This window comes from Athene cunicularia (genome assembly GCF_003259725.1).
Source record: "Athene cunicularia isolate RWA chromosome 15 unlocalized genomic scaffold, athCun1 chr15_part1, whole genome shotgun sequence".
NCBI lineage: Eukaryota > Metazoa > Chordata > Aves > Strigiformes > Strigidae > Athene > Athene cunicularia.
The window spans coordinates 9,998,950-10,016,507 of record NW_020799121.1 but is presented as its reverse complement, the minus strand read 5'-3'; the positions used below and the strand labels follow the sequence as shown (position 1 = coordinate 10,016,507).

The window sequence follows — 17,558 nt, the reverse complement described above, 5'->3', positions numbered from 1 at the left end:
GGGGCAAGTAACCTGAGCAGTCACCAGTACCATTAATCACTGCACATACTCTCTTGGACACTGGCGTTCTCAGGTGGAGTGGTGGAGGTCTGAAATAATGCCTTCAAATGTCAGTGGAAGAGAGTGTTATCAATCTGTTTTTACTTGCCCTGCTAAGCTCAGTATTTGAGCATGGGTGAAGTGATCCATGATATATTAACAGTGTGTGTACCACCTTCTCTGTCATAAAGGAGTCAGATATAAAAGGCATTTTTATACTTGGGGAATTTACTAAATTTTCTGCAAACATCTGGGGTTTTAAATTCAAGACTTGCTATAGCTATTAGGGAAGTCTAGTTAAATAGTCAAGCAGGTTGTAGAGGCTATCGATTTTATCATATTTTTGCTTGGGTTATCACACAGATTACACCTTGGTCAAAATGCAACCTCAGACTCTGAATTTGTCCCACTATCGATTTCCATCTCAAGGACAGAGTTATGTTTCCATTCCCAGTGAAGCTTTTCATGAAAAAGGTAAGGAAAAATTAAAGGGAGGAGCAGAATCATGTAAACAGTGTATGGAAAAATAATTTTGTTTGAAAAGATGTTTTGGCTTGCTTTGTTTTTTCCAAGTAACCAATTTGATCACTGCTGATCATACTGGCTCTAAAAAAAACAGCAGTTGTCTTGTCATACTAATGAATGATTAATGTGGTAAAATTTTCATATTACTCGAATTAATCTTGAATAATGCAGCTGGGCCACAGAGACTGAAGCCATTTAATTTTGACATCTTTTTACATCAGAGAAGACAATTTTCAAAAATTTTCGATTTTTAATCATCTGAGCTGGTTATTTTTAAGAAATTCCAGAATGTCAGGTCAGGTGTTACTTGTCCTTTCATGCAAAATCGCTTTTAATATGTTGTATGAAATTAAACTAAAATGACAGGTTTAAGCAACATCAGTTACAGAAACAGAATGGAGATGTAAACCACAGGCAAGGCAAAAAGGCAGAACTCAATCCATACCTAGGCTAAAATTTTAATAATCGCAAAAAAACAAGGTATAGCAAAAGTCTGAAGCTTTAGTCAAGATTCTAAAATACAATGTTTGAAGTTAATTATCTGTGTTTTAATTGGGGATTGAAGGAACCTATTTACAAAAGCATCTACCTGCATCCTCAAATCTTTGAAAATCTGACCTATGTGCCCTGAATTCCAGCCCACAGAATTTGCACACCCAGAGACATTTCTGCAGTCACCTCTGTTGAAGGAAGGTTGGTCCCTATTCATAAAGTGCAAAGTTAGCTGCAGATAACCTGCAGTGAGAAATACTCTAATAATTACGGAACCGTCTACCTGATTTGTGAGGACAGCTGTGTTTCTTTGCACTGGCAGGGGGCTCTGGCTGGAGATCTTCACTGCAAGTGCTCTGAGGCTTGAATAACTATAATTGCAAACCAACTTGTAATGCCAAAAAATAGCATGTGAGAGGATTTTTCTTCCTTTCCCACTTAGAGTCTCTCACCATGCAGGTTGTTTGTTTTTTTTTTTTTTTTTTTCCTTCGGAGCATTATCATGCTTAGTATCCTGAAATGATCTAGACCATCAAATGTTTTAAATCTTTTTACAGCTAAAGTTCACTTCTGAGTAATTTCAGCCTTTAGGCCACACCTCTACACTGTCCGAAAAAGCAAATCTAAAAATTTATTACTCCACTCTAAACAGTTAACACTGAAAATACTTGGAACCCAGCAAAAGGGACAGTAAAAGACATCTGTGTAGCTGACACTTAGAATATACGCATCTGTCTCTTCGCTCAGATGCTGGAGAACCCATAACTAGTTGGCATGCAGGCAGCAAACTGATGACCAAAGTGGAAACCAGTTATCTGTTTGAGTTTCATAATTTGCCAGTTAATGTAGGTGGTAGTAAAGTAGCCTTGAGGCTACTGTAGCTACCATTGAGACATTGTCTCTGGTATGTCATGCAACCCTTTCTAGTGCTATGTGGGGAAATTGATAATTGAAAACTGAATAACAGTTAATTTTGGAAGTACAGTTGCACAGAGCAGGCACCCTTGTATTTTACTTTTGATACCTGTCTCCTGTGCTGTACTGCAAGTTGTTCATACTTTTTCTCTTACAATAATCAGAAATCTGCTAAAGCAAAGATATGAAAGTCAAGTCTCTTAATGAACATGAGTTTCAGGTCTAGGAGAGAAGTGTCTCTTGCTTACAACTGTCGCTCTCAGGATTAACCCCTGTTCCCTTTCCACAGCTTGGATTACCATTGTCGGCCTGCTTTACCATAACATGCATTATTTCTTTCATAATATCAACCCTATGGATACCAAGTAAGTGTCTCGGATTTCTCATGCTGTAACAGCTTGTTTATTACCTGAGCGATATACTTTTATAACAGTCATGTCATTATCAACTGTAAATAAATCACGAGCCATAATCCTGATTTTGCAATACTGAGGACATGTAGTCATTAACTAGAGAGAGATTAAATCTTACATTAGATGTTTTATTTTATGCTGTACTAAAATAGATTCCCGTAGCGACATGTTTGTCTTTCTTTGTCTTCTCCTTTCATTCATCAGGTCTGGTATTAGCATTTCATAATTTTAATCTGTCTCATAAAAGGAAATTACATCTATTCTCCTGACACATATAAAGATAAAGTTTGCACTTAAATGAAACAAGTAAGAAAACATAACATCCCTCTTCAGATAAAATCTGAATCCTAATCCTAGAAGCCTGTAAGGTAGTTTTATAACAGGAGACCAGGCAATGCTTTAAAGACCTTTTGTTTTATTTGCTGCATCAATGAAATCATTAGCAGATAAGATAAAATAAATGCAGAGCTGTACACCTCTTGGCAATACAGTTCCCCAGGGAATTTTGCAAGGCCATTCATGTAAATCATTACCCTTTCCTTTTAAGCTAGTATGACTTTATGTTTCTATTTGATCTTCACTGGGGTATGTAGATTAGTTTACACATACTCTCAGTCTTTTCCAATGTGACATTTTGCTGTGTTGCTTATGACAGCAGAAGGAAAAATGCAGAATCTCAGCTATCATGACTGTCAGGGACTGCCTTCCTTTCTTCACATACAGTTACACAGAAGGTCATGATCATGGGAACTCATTTGTGAACTTCAGGGTAAAGAATCCTGGTTTATGACACTTAGATAATCACAGAGCTATTACTAAAGAGCATTTAAAAATCAAGTAGCAAGCTGTACCGTTTACCCTACTCCCTCAAAAAAAAAAAAAAAAAAAAAAAAAAAAAAAAAAAAAAAAAAAAAAAAAAGCACTTAGCAGGTGGCTGTGAAGGAACCATGTCATTAGTGTGCAATATTTCTTACTGACATGAAGAAATAGAGGCAATAATTTATGGCAGCTTATGTTTTTCAAACAGGAGGATCGGTGTGATTTGTTAAGATAATAAGCTACAATCTCAGCTTCTCAAAGAGGGAAAGAGAATTAATGTGGTCTTGGCTTAGGTCAAAGTTTAGGAAACACAGTATGATTAAAGATGCTGCATGTCAAAATTCTGTATTCTAATGCATTGTCATAGAGTCTACAGCCCCTAGGGCTCTGATACAGCAAAATAAACCAGTTATGTCATCTTTTGTACATCCTCTGAAACGTTTGGAATAAGAAAACCTGGAGACCCGTTTCTGTTCCACAGAGTTGCATGTATTTTTTTAGCACTCATTTTTTAAGAAGGAAGGATCTGGCCCTTGCTGCAGTGTTAAAACAAACACAAAGATGCTGGAGAAGCAGCACGTCCCTGATTTATTTAATTAATCCAAACTACTTGAACTCTTTGCAGTATGTAATCCACTACAGAATCACATCTGTAAAATTCTAGATGCAGATCTGTCCAAAACAACACCTAAAACCCTAGTACAGGGAATGCTAGCTTAGGGATTTTTCCTTTGTGGAATCGAACCCCAGGTATTCAAAAACTGTTTTAAAAATAAGTATGCATTTATCTTCTGCTTGATTTTCTTCTTTTGTGAGGTATTATTATAACTTTTTTGCTTACATTTCAGTAGAATAACTTTTTCCCGGAGTAGTTTGTTTTAAAGTCTTCCTTTTATGTTCCCTCTAACACTGGGCTATACGAACACCTGTAATTTGAAGCCTGTCCATTTTCTTCAGGGGCATTTTTATTTTTTCTTTTGCGGTGGAAAGCTAAAACCCAAACTCTTGGAGCTTTTGTGCTGTACAGACAGATGACATTTATTTTCAGACTACATAAATATCAGTTTCTAAGGGGAGTCAGTTTTGATTCTTTACAAAAAACCAAAACAAGACGTGTTTTGAGGCCAGTTCTGCTCCTCCTCATACACAGTTTGTGCTCATCTGCAGTCATTTCACTGAGGGTAATTGGATGACAGACTGACTGACATCTAACACCCAGGACCACAGCGAAGAGAGGCTTGCATATGCAAGCACAAAACAGAAACACTGTTTCTTGCTTGTGCTGAGGTTTTTTCAGGCTTCAAAATTCATCTAGTCCTCTGAAGTTAAAATGGCAGATAGACCGTGTAGACAAAATGTCCATCCTGTCATTCTTGTGTAGGAGAAATCTCAAAATGTTGGATAGTGTTTTAAACAGTATGAGTCCTTCTCTAAACTCAAACTTTTCACATCAGAGTAGGAAATTCTGCCCTCAGATGAAGAAATTCAATTCACACGCTGGTTACTGGGAACAGAAGGAATCTCTGATACTGATGCTTTTTTGTGGTCAGAACTAAGGACAGGTGCTTGGGGTTGTGCTAAATGAGTTCTGTTTTATTTGATCTTGCTGAGGAACTGCATGAACTAATTTCAATGTTTGACATGACTTTTTTTTCAGACAAAAATAAGAAAACATTGCAAACAGGTGGCAAATGTAAATAAAGTATTTTTAATGTCCTTTGCAAACTTGCTCTTTCCAGTGGTTGGCTATGTTTGGAAACCCAAACTGATGGTTAATTTGCCATGGCTCATATTTCTCATAGTAAATACCATTCATTTGCATACTGAAGAGATAGATGGCAGAGACCTGCGCGGTTTGTTACTGACAGCATAAAAAATTTTACCCTACAGCCAAATGGATCTTAGTTACTCCTAAATGTTCCAAAAATGCCAAAGTCATAAGTTTTATTTGAAAGCAGAAATAAAAGGGTTCTTATGGACTGTAAAATTATTTCAGCCTAGAAAAAAGTATTAACTGGTCTAATCAGATGTTTAGTCAGGTTCAGCTGTTTGTATTGTGACCTGACTTACTCTCTAACAAATCTAACGGGACATAATTTTTCAAAGTAAAGTTATAAATTACTTCTAAGTGTGTTCCTATGTATGTGTTTTTACATATATATATATATATATATATATATATATATATATATATATATATGAACCTTACACACTAATGTGTATGTTTAGTTAGACAGCTTGAAACCCCTTCAAGCTGACTCTTAGATTGCTTTGCTTAGTGAGGTTATCATTACATTCCTTACTACGAAGGAATCTCTCTAATTATCTAAAGCACTTTCAGCAAGACTTGTAAACCTTTGCAGAAGAGAAGCAGAGTGAAGGAATATTTATGATATCATGTCTCCTAATGTCTAAAGCCATTTCTTATATTTTGTATGTGTTGCCTCTAGTCCTGTAAGATCTTTGGGGGCCAGATCTTGCTGCCCTATAGAAATTCATTGACTTGAATGGAAAAAGGAGGTCCTGTGTTCCTGTTGCTGTGGATGAACTAAAAAAATTTCGTTGTTCTACTTCCTTAATATATTTGTTTCTTTCCAAGGATTGCTGAAGCTGCTGCCTACAAAGGTTATATGATATCAGCAACCAGTTACCTGATTTCTGTCAAAGTGGAACCTCTACCCAAGTTGTCCCACAATCTGTCAGGATCTCCTCTTATCACCATCCAGCTCACCCACAAACTGGTAAGTGAAATGGAAACTACCGCTTCAGGCTATTGTCAGGGCTGTTCAAAAAGTTGGTGTTTGCGATGACTTCTTTGTATTTCTCTTGTAATTTTTGTGGGCATTTTATTAGCAATTCAGATGGCATTTGTGATTACAATATTGTATTTTTCCAACCATTACACTTCAATAACTTCTTTTTCCATCACTGCAAAAGGCTGATTAGTGCACATGCTGAACAAGAAGGTGAAGTGACAAGTATAGCTTCAGGCCTTTCTGTATGTATTGTTCTACGGATGCGTTTGTACAGTCAGCACTAGGATGGTATGAATCACTGATTTCTCATTACAGCTGTCAAAACCAAGAATTCACTTATGGTTTTTGCTTTTGGTCTTAATCTACACGGAGATAACTGGGGAGTTCTGAATGTTCTTGTAAATAAATCCGGAGAAGGAACTCCTCCAAGAGCAGATACAGGTATGATGGGCAGCACATCTTGTAAGTGGAATGGAGAATAGTTGAGCTCAAACTCTGAGGTGCTGGCATGAGGCACGCAGCACTTACGACCTTCTTACAGCATTGAATGGAAGTGAAAAAAGAAAGATTTCGATTCTTAAATGTTTCCTAGAAAACATCTTTTAGATGTTCTTCTGAATATTTTGTCATATTTTTCTTTCAACGTCTATTTTCAAGCCAGTTTATCTTTTTCCTGCTGGGCTTCTGATAACGATGGAGTAGACTACAGAAAACAAATATATGAAAAAACCCTAAGGCATAGAAATGAAAAGTGTTGTTTTGCTGACAGTTTTTCAAACTAAGGACTCTTCTGAATGTCCCTAGTGGCCTCTTAGAGGTGAGCACTTGTGAAGTGGAGACTATATATTTTGTGTATATCATTTATAAAATGTACTTTGCTTTATTCAGGTACCTCCTTATGCTTTAGTATGATTTACTAGCAGTCTGTTAAACAAACCTGTGGTTATTTCTTTATGCCTGTTGAATTTCACTGTGAAGATCACTGTGATCTTGGTATACAGTAGAAATTTTCCATTTCTCATCTGTCTCTTTCTGGTTTAGTCAGTAGACTCCATGAGGATGTGGTATGAATGTGTCTGTTTAACATATCCCGTGTATAACGGACACAAGTTGACTGGGAGATTCAGGCTCTGCCTAGTGTGCTTCCTATTGTGCGTCAGGGGAGTGGTTGTTTTCTCGTACTGAGCTCTTATTGCTAGCTGGCACTGCACTCACAGGCAGCCATCTACTATCTATCACAACAATTTACTACAGCTACTTCCATTTTGTTCAGGTTTTACGAGCTGTGCTAACACCCGTTCAATTGTGTCTTGGGTTTGGTTTGTGTTGGGTTGTTTTGCGTGTCTGTGGGGGTTTTTTGATTTTTTTAAAAAAAGTTTTTTTGTTTTAAATTCTTGCAGGAAATGAGGAAACTTATCACACTGTGTTAACAGCGTTTTTAAAATAGCTCAGCGCTGTCTGAAATCAGTCCATAAATACATATCGATACATTTGTACTTAAAGTTCTGAAAATTTTCATTATAAGGAGGGAGTATTTCTAAACGTGTAGTGAGCATGATCTTCAACTCTGTTCAAGAAACTATACTGGGATAATAACTGTTCTAGATTTTGCTCTTAGACATACAGCCCTGAAAGGAGGTGGATAAAGCACAGAAAGTGCACCCCTCTGAAAGACCGGGAGCTCTACACCCACTTACTCCCTACAGTAGTAACATGCTGCTGGCCTTTACATCTTATTAATTGGTACCATCCTGTTGCTTTGAGGAGAAGCTTAAGTTTTGCTCTGCATGTGCAGTTAGAAATTTCCTAATCTCATTGTGTTTCTTACCCCTGAACAATTTGTGGACTTGAATTAGAAACTGGTCCCACATTGGACTAAATATCCATTTCCCCAATGTTTTTCAAATCAAAACTAAATGCAACTGTGTGAGATATTTTCTGTGCTTGTTCCAGAACCTAATTTCAGTGTTATCTGATGGTGAAGCACTTTGTATATCTCCTATTTAATTTCTAAAATTCCTCTTAAAATTTCAAATCCAAATGCTAAAAAGTTTCAAATACCAAAACATTCTGAAATCATCAAATGTGTTGAAGTAGAAAATCTGTTTTGACATCATAAAATATTTTATTTAAATTGTAGTTTGCCATACTTCATTTATACAGTTTTTCCAGTGGAATAGTATAATCTAGCGTCAGATATAGGTGTTTAAAATGAGAACTAGGCTTAAAAGTCTGTAGAGAGAATTAATAAAGTTCTAGTATGAGATCTGGGCAATGGGAATAGATCTAGTTATCTGCTCTGCAGTTCTTGTATTTTTTTTTTTTGCTTTTGGTGTGAATTCACTAAAAACCCCTATTAATCAGTGAGCAACAGAACCAACCCAAATGCCTCTGGGTATCTTGTGTATGGATTCCAAATTCAGTGAGTAATCTTTAGAAACAAGGATGTAATGTAGATAGAAATAAACTGAGTATTTTTCTGTGGGGAAGAGGAGTACTAAGGAGTTGTGAGTAGAATGTGTTCAGCTCTGCTGAAGTGTATCTACATTGAATTGGTAGGAAGACTGCCTTCATTTGATACCTATGGCTTTGGGAATATAATTTATCTTCTGGTTTTTAATTTGCAGATATGTTTAATATTAAGGAATGGATGAATATATTATACCTTCCAGTTAAGCCTAAATATGGAAACAGCGGGCCAAATCTGTTCTCTTTTACACTGCTGTGTCTCCAACGAAATCCATGGAATAATTTTTAAAATATAAATTTAGAAAATTTATTTGTGAATTTACTTAAGTGATTTACTTAAGCAAAATTACAGAAGTAAATTCAAGTGAATTTACTTAACTAGATTGGGATAAGGCTGCATGTCTGTGAATGCTTTCATATGATAGCAGCACAGGTCTTTTCTATCATACTACAGATTATTTCACTCGGAAGTTATTTCATTGAGTATGATCACTCATGAAATAAAAGTAGAATTTAAAATGCAAAAGAAACTCTGGCTGCAAGATCTCTGTGTTAGAGTATGTACTTGAAAATAAAGAGTAACAGTCAAGGTATTTATGTAAGTTTATGACTGAATATAATGATTAAACCAAGAGCATAAAATCTGTTTTAGAAACCTGTTTCATCCATTAAAATACTGGTTACTTGCTTGTAATAATGGGAGAAACATTTGAAGTGGATACCAGTATCGTTCTTGTAGTTGCCTGTTTGTTCCACATAATGTTCTCAGGTTAACAGTGGAAAGTGTAATAAGAAAAAGTAAAAAATTACAAGTCCAAACAAAGTTTTTCTCTATTAAAATTTAAATTTGAGACTGACTTTTTTCCAGCTGATCTGGTTTAGTTATAGCTACTCCAATGGAGTCTGCTGGATTTCACAAGAAGGAAAACCCAAGGAGTGAAAGGAGAGTATGGTTTCTTGTACTGATTGTAGTGATGTTTGGCCCAGCTTAATAAAATTTTAATTCTTTCTTCAAGTGTGTATAGGAAAAATGCCAATCAGTGAGCAACAGAAAACAAAAGGGAGTAAAAGAAACCATGTCTATTTTAGGAAATAGTTACAAAGAGAATGTCTGTGAACTAAATATCACCTCCTGAATCCAAACTTCACAGAGCATTTATCATTCCACAGTCTAACTCACTTAGTTAAATATTCTCTTAGACAAGGTTTCTCTGAAGTTTTCTGCATTTTTTTTTATGTAGCTTTTAGGAGCTTGCGAGATGATTAAATTTCTCTTCCTTTTTTAAACACGAGGCAATACAAACTAATGCTCATATCTAATGAATTAGGTAAGAATGCAGAGAATATTTCGAGATGACATGTTAATGCTTCCTTTTCTGGAGAGCACCATGAGGCAGTGGGCAGAGTGCACAGAAGAGATGAGTGCCCAGCCTTGGGGATGGGCTGGAGACTAAACTGGTGCTGTGGGGCCATCTCATAGTTAGTACATACACTGTTAACGTCATGGGTACAAGCACTAGGGAGACTGGACTACAGATTCCTATCCATCAGAGAGGACGTAAGAAGAGGACGTCAGTAATTACAGCCATTAGGCCTTGATGCTCAGGCTCACAGCTGGATTCTCATGGGACCACTATTGCTGGTTGACATTCTTTCTACCAACAGAGCAGGCAGAAAATTTTCTAGTTAAGCTTCCATTAATGGGAAATAGTTTTTCTGAGTTAAAATAGAAATTCTCATGAATCAGGATAAATAAATCATCCCAATTTTTTCACAGGATAAAAATATTGCTTGTTTAATTCTTCTTACGAAGCAAAGACTCCCTGTGGATAGGATAAACATGAATGTTTTATTTCTTATAGTGTTATTTTTGTTTTAATTTTCACTATTCTGACAACAGTTTATTTTATTGCACAATCCCTGAAACTGTTTTTTGTTTTTTTTTTTTCTGTTACTCTTTATCTTTAGGAAAATATTAACAGCTTTAGAAAGATTGTTTTGCAAGAAGACTTCATCAAGGATTTAAAATTAACTGCTTTGCATAAGAACATAAAGTGACTGTTTTGTTCTGTCTGCCATTCTGAGGAGTGCTTATCCATTTATCCAGTCTCCACACAATGACATAGCTAGGGGTGAAAAGCAATTCTCATTTTCCTTCTCTGTAGGTATAAGATAGCTTTTCCTGTGATATTTGGGGATCACTGAGGGCCTTTTTGCTTGAGACTTTTTACATATTGAAGAATTACATTCATGAATATTTTTTCCTGACTGTGACACTGTAGACTCAGATCTATTGTTACTCTGTTAGGCTGTTTTATTGATAATGGGATTTTATATCTCATTAAATGTTTTATATTGTTGATTCAATGTTCGTCATAATACAGTCTTGCCAGTCAGCATACACCTGTGCGAAGAATGAAGAGCTAGCTCTGTATATAGATAGTTTCTTTTCTATAACTCACCTGAAAAACTATCAGAGAATAGGCTGTAATACAAGAAAATTATGTTCATTGACATCCAGTATTGCCTGTAATTGCAGCATATTCAGTGTGAACACACGTTTTCTACTAAAGTTACCAGCTCCCTTGATACACCCGCTGAATAGATCAGGTTGTAGTATGTGGTAGTCTCTGTTGTTCTAGGAAATGGAACACTTCCAGTCCTGTAAAGATGTCATATGAAAGATTCATTTTAAAAATTATTTGTTTGCAATATGTTGCAGTATTTCTTCTAATATAAATGTTTCTCTTTATCAGCAAAATTTTGTCTAAGCTCTTTAAGAGACAGAAGTTGATGCACTAAGTTACAATAGTCAGTTGGAACATTTCACTGGAAGGCAGACATTGTTTGACTGATTTTTAAAATAATGATGCTCTGCTCTTCAGCGACTTGGATAAACTACTGTCTCCAGCGAAAAAGATAACAGAAATCAACTAACACCTTCAGTGTGTGTGTGGGACGATGTGAAGACTGATGGTAGTTTGCAGCTGAAGAATGTTTAATCTCAACCTGTCCAGATGTTTTATAATGAAGCAACAGTACATTTTGCAAAACGATTATCCTCAAAAATGTTCTGTTTCTAGCAAGATGTTTTTCATAGCAGGACCAACTAAAGAATAACTAACATTTCCGTTATATGATTCAAGAAATTATAGCACAGGTTAGAAATCTAGAAGAGATGAATGTCAAGGCTGAAATGCATATACAACATGCTCTGTCAAGTGTCAGAAGAGGCAACGGAGGGAGAAATGGTGTAAAACTGCACAGATATTTTGTAAAATCCATATGGCTGTATAGCATAGACCTTGATCTTTGACCATACTGAAGTTGTTTTCTGACACTGTCTTGGGGACAAAGTAGTTATAAATTCCTGGCTTTCCTGAAACATAGCTGACCATCTTTCAGCCCACAGAAATACCAGCTTGGTGTAAATTCAGGCAAATTTGGTGCAGAGAGGGTAAAGGACTGGCTAAGGCGATGAGGCAGAAGGGCAGCGTTCACACCCGGGATGATGCACCAAAGCGCACTGTGGTCACTGCTCTGTTGATCTCTTATTGTTGACTGGTACCATAGAGAAAATTGTCCTATGGCTAGAAGTTCAACTACTTTGAGGCTTCTGTAGTTTTCTCCAGGGCTTTATTTTCCCCTTTCCTTTTTGCAAAAGTGAACATGTGCAGCTGTGGTTTTGGAGAATAACAAACTCCTGACTGTTACAACGGCTGTGAGAGGGCCTCACATGAAGATTAGATGCAAATTGGGAATTCTTAATGTGGCTGGTTTCCCCAAATATATTTAATGCAAATACCATTTAGGGATTTGTTTGATTTGGGGGAAAAAAAAAAAAAAAAGAAAAGAAGTGCTTTGTTAAGATACTACCAAGGCAGGACTAATTTATCCTTGTTCCATCTCATTCCTCTGCTCCATGTGGTTCATTTTAACAGATGTGGTACTTGGGGAGTTGTCAGCCTGACCACAAAGAGTTAATCTTTCCTACCATATTTATTACACTGATTCAGTCAAACAGCTGCTTCTCTTCTGATTTTTTGACCAACTCCTCGATCATTTCTCTGCTTCTGCTCTTTAACTTTCTTCTACAAATGCTTCCCATCAGACCCCCTCAGAAATCTGCTTCCTCTTCCTCTATACTCCTTGGTAGAATGCTTCATCAATGAAACCATCGTTTTTTCCAGTTAAACCCATCCCATTATGTTACATGACTTTCTCAAATCTCCAGAACCAGGAGTCATATGAGAGCATAAGCATTCATTACTGTAAGTGCAGCCTGCATGTCTGGGAAGTGCTCCTTTGGGTCCTCCTTTGGAGATGCTAAAGTGCGAGGAGAAGACAGACCTTCCCTGAACTGTGCTCTCATTATAAAGAGGTGCTGGTAGTCCTCTTGCAGTTCAGGGAGATAAGATTAAGGAACATTTTCCTTGAGCTTTTAATGAGGCAATGGGACTTTTGCCTCTAAAAGGTGCCCACACATCATCCTTCTCTTTGGCCAGCACTGTGCCATGTCCTGAGGTTTGTTTAACGTCATTACTGATAGGCAAATAAAATGAGAGAAAAACCAATTCCCATTTGTACACAAATATTAGTGCTACCACAAGAGAGACAGATCAATGCGGAGCCAATTTTTTTTATGGCAAGTTAAGTGTGGACTAATTTATATATCAATCAAAGAAAAACAATCTTTTGCCCACACCTACAGAACAAAGGTATAATTTTTCACTGAATGGACTTTGCCAGAAAAACTTGAATAAAATGCAGTTAAAATTGTGACTCTTACAGAGTGTACCACAATTAAGCAAAAAGAAAAAAATAATAAAGCTTGTAATTTAAAAATCAATGCGAAGTTCAGCACTCTGTTACGCAAGTTAAATCCTTGCTATAAAGAATGCAGAAAATCCATTGAGTTCAAATGAGAAATGTACATAGCTGCAGCTAATTTTCTTGCTCCTGGGCAACCTTAAAATACCAATAGTCATTATGATGATATATCGCATCTCTTAACAATACAGCAATAGTTCTGTATTGTTAACGTTATTAACAGAAACATCCCAGGACGTATTTTCCCATAGGAATCCATTTTAAAAGCCTGGAAAGGTGCAGTAACAAAAAATATAGATTTTAATTAAGCACACTGAAGATTGCCTGGTGTAAGAATCAGGACTGCATTGTAATAAGCTGTAATTCATAGCAGGTTCCATTTCCATGTCAGAACAGACTTAAGCCTTTGGAGGCACGATACTTTCCTTATGTTATCACTCATTTATGATGAAACAACTCCTCGATATTTCTTTGTAAATGAGTCCTTTGCTTTTGAGGTCGAAATTGCAACAGAAGTGAGGGTATCATGAAGTGATTGAATGTTTTTGGGAGTGTGCAAGTAAAGTTTGCTTTCAATTTTTAGTTTGCTGACTTTTATTCTTTGGGTATGTGGGTAAGTTCATATGCCAGCTTCCACTTAGCATCTATAAAATTACTTCTTGCCTAAAGAAAATAACTACTGGTGACTGGAAGCAAGTGTTATCAATCTACAGCAAAAAGCATCTGCTTTTTCTCTTTTAAATTTCTGCTTGCAAGTGACAGTGTATCAGCAGTTGGAGGTCAGTCAATATCAACCAATAAACTTTGGAAAATCCTGTTAACTTATAAACCCAGAGCTGAATTCCACAGTTATCCTATTTTACAGAACTGTTGCATCTTGTGCTACTTCACTCTCTGCCTTTGAACATTTGTCACAGGAGAAGAGAAAATTATAGGGCTTGTATTTGACATGATCAAATCTGATCCAGTGCTGTAGAGTTCTATCCCAGCCACGAACAGAATTCTTAAATTCAGTTTAGTTCCTTTTAAGTTCCTCATCAGTGACTACATCCTCAAAGCATCCCTGCATGTGGTGATGGCTTATCGCAAGAGTTCCACCCAGTTGTGCTAATTTAATGAACTGTCAGGGATACTACTGTAGAACATTGTATTTGTTTGCACAGTGTTAATATAGAGATATATATATATTTAAATATTATGAAAAAAAGTTACCGCAGAGGTGAAGTAGCCAACATTCAGATGTTAATAACTTTGCTATTTAAAATTATAAACAGAAAAGTAGGAATAACATACCACCAGTCCTTAATCCCCACTATGAGCACAGATTCTATAAAATCTCTCTTGACGAGGTCAAGCTGTTTTGAAGTGGTAGAAGTAAACTGTAGCATTTGAAATCGCAAAAAGCTGCTTTTACATGCAAAATGCTCAAATTATAATTTTTTAAAATTATTTAAGAAAAGGTCAAAAAGTTTTGATGGTTGAGAATTTCAAGTTCACCAGAGTTACACACTTGGATAGAGTATGTTTTCAAAACTTTTGCAAAGAAATACATTAAATATAAAGGGTAAAATTCTGATTTAATTAGAGTCCATGGTAGAACTGCTTACTCCCATGGGGCCGAGCTTTCAGTGCTCACACAGTGATCTAATGTTGCTTTCAGACTGGTACAACTCCATACTTCATTATTCATAACAATTTGAAGAGCAAACAGAGTCAAGTCCAAAGACTAAATTTATTTCGGATAGTTTGTCTGTTGATTGTACTGGCAGCCAGTGTTTTTTAGTGAGTAGAAGTCTAATGCTAATGCATCGCGCTCTCTCCGTTAGTTACATCTTGAATAATCCATGTAAAAGCAAAAAGAGGAAGGACTTTCGGGATCCTCTGGAGTAATTGACTTAACTCTAGGCAGGTTCTACTCAGTTTGTCTTCCAGATCAATGTGCTTAGGTTCCAGGCAAGTTACTGTGGTGGAGGAAAGTTTAAGAAAGTTATTTTTCCTTGATTTGTTAGTTTGATCCTTCACATTTCAGCTGCATCACATTGTACACTGGCTTCATACCAGAAGCCTTACACACACTGACAAACTTTTAGGATCTAGATTTTCCTAAGCTACCTTCTAATCTTTTAGTGTGTTCTCACAAATGGCAAGAGTTAAATCAGTGGACCATGTACCTAAGTGCTGAGAATTGCTCTTAAATTGATTTTCTGTCTTTAACATCTTCTGTGTATCTCTGAGAGGCAGAATTGCCGTGATACCACTGCTTGTGCAGAGCAAGCCCTAGCAGTTAAACGGCCCTATAGTTATGAGGAATGCAGCAAAGGCCTTCTGTACAAGTCATTTCTGAAAATCCAAAGTTCTGTCAGCACGTATATTAAGTAAATAACTAGTAGAAAGTTCACTGCAGAATTTCTCACTATGTTTTTCAGCCGGGTTGAATATGCAACTCTAGATTTATTTAATCTAAATTATTTTTTATTACTTTCAGTAGTATGGGATGTGAATAACCTGTTGTACATTCTCCTTTACATACTTTGCTAGGTTTTTTGCAGCAGTGGTGACTTCAAAACGTTAGCATAAAGCATTGAGGGAGCTAAGCTACTTTTATTAATTGTATGTAGTTTGAACTCATTGCTCATGCTCTTTTGCCTTTTAGATTGTGGGTGTACATTTCTTGCTTGCCAGTCCAAGACATTATCACAGGCTTGTATTCAAGTTCCTAGTTTTCTGGCATGTCTGCCCGTGTCTCTGTGAAACATCTTAAGCTTGCGGGAATGATTTATATGGCATGAATGACTGATGTTTAAATGCATGTAAACAAATGGTGTTTCTCTCAGAAAATGGTAAATATACTGGATCTATTTTCGTCTTCCTGATTTATGTCCAGTTGCCTTTGAAGCATATGCAAAAATGTACTGAAAATTAGAAGGTAATGAAAGGCTAACTGTTATGAAGATGGAACATGTTTTGAACAGAGTAGGGTCTTCTGCACGTACTCTTAGAACATTGCTGTGGAGATGCCATAAGCTATTTTTTTTAATCCCTTAAATAACTATTTTTTTTTTTTTTTTTGAGGTGCGGGGTGCATGTGTCCATCCAAAAGAGTACAAGATCTAGAAGGATACAGACAGTAACAGGAAATTTATGCATTTGAACATCTAAACCATAGAATATGTAAGCTTATTGAACATGAAACTCCTATAATTTAGCTTGCAGTTAAGAGGGATCTGACTAAGAAATTTTGAAAGTTGAATATTGGCCACGTAGATTACACATTAATGATCAATGCATGGCAGTTCAGTATGGTTTTGTGGAACTACAAAAGCTTGGTTTCTGTTAATGAGGGTTGAAAAGTTGTGTTCAACTTTGAAATTTTAGTGATAAAGTAGTGGGCAGTTTTCAAATGGAATGAAATTATAGTTATGAGCAAGAGGATTTGAAAACTCGACAAATCCACTTAATGCAAATTGACTTTTTTTTTTTTTTTTTCCCCTTTAAACATTAACAGTTTCTGCAGGAAGATGCTGTGAATATTGTGAATATTGCCTTGGATCACTGAATAAGAAAGCTGGAGTATGATCCACATTCAGAGTAGAGTCATCACAACTGTAATAGAAAAGCGGGGAAGGTTGAGGGAGAGATACTGGCTATACAGCCTAATAGAGGCAAAGATTACTGCTCTGCTGCTGGTGGTTAGTGGCATTAGTACAGAAATAATTGAACAGATTTTTTTATCAGCCTCCCGAGCTATTGCATTTAACCAGCAATGGAAAAACAAGGCACCTGCTCAGCAGTGATGAGTGTGATCTGCCCTTGCCTTTCCACAGTGGCACTTATCCTAAAGGAAAACCGAAATCACCCGATGTAGCCTTGTGGCTGTGACCGGACTTATTACAAGGCAGCACTATGGCTAAGTAGAGGCTGTGTTACAGTAACGTCACCAATTGAAAACAATGCTTGTATTTAGTTCACGCAATATAAATAAAAACTTTGCCTTAGAAAACAGAGTTAATTTTAGCTCAGAAATGGCAGAGGAGTCACGCTTTAGAGGTCTGTGGATGGTGAATTTCTGGGTTTGCTTGTTCCCCTCCCCACCACGTATTGCAGTAGGCATTTTGACTTGCTCTGCTTTGCAACGGAGCTGGGGGATAATGATATTAACAGCTAGCAAGAGAAACTTGGAGTTGCTCTTCTAGCAGGAAATGTGCAGCTGCTAAGGAGGGATTTTCCTTTTTTCATTTTATTTATTTATTTATTTATTTATTTATTTATTAAAAAAAAAAAAAAAAAAAAAAAAAAAAAA

At 36.5% G+C, this 17,558-nt stretch overlaps 1 protein-coding gene across 2 annotated transcripts in view; it reads left to right on the top strand.

The window, feature by feature from the left end:
• Positions 1–17,558, top strand: part of ADGRD1 (adhesion G protein-coupled receptor D1) — a 158,468-nt gene that overhangs the window by 26,899 nt on the left and 114,011 nt on the right. For both annotated transcript variants that reach the window (XM_026859543.1, XM_026859542.1), the window contains 3 exons: positions 403–513; positions 2,261–2,336; positions 5,803–5,944. In XM_026859543.1, the coding sequence (XP_026715344.1) occupies positions 403–513; positions 2,261–2,336; positions 5,803–5,944 (329 nt within the window). The remainder of the gene's footprint in view (positions 1–402; positions 514–2,260; positions 2,337–5,802; positions 5,945–17,558) is intronic.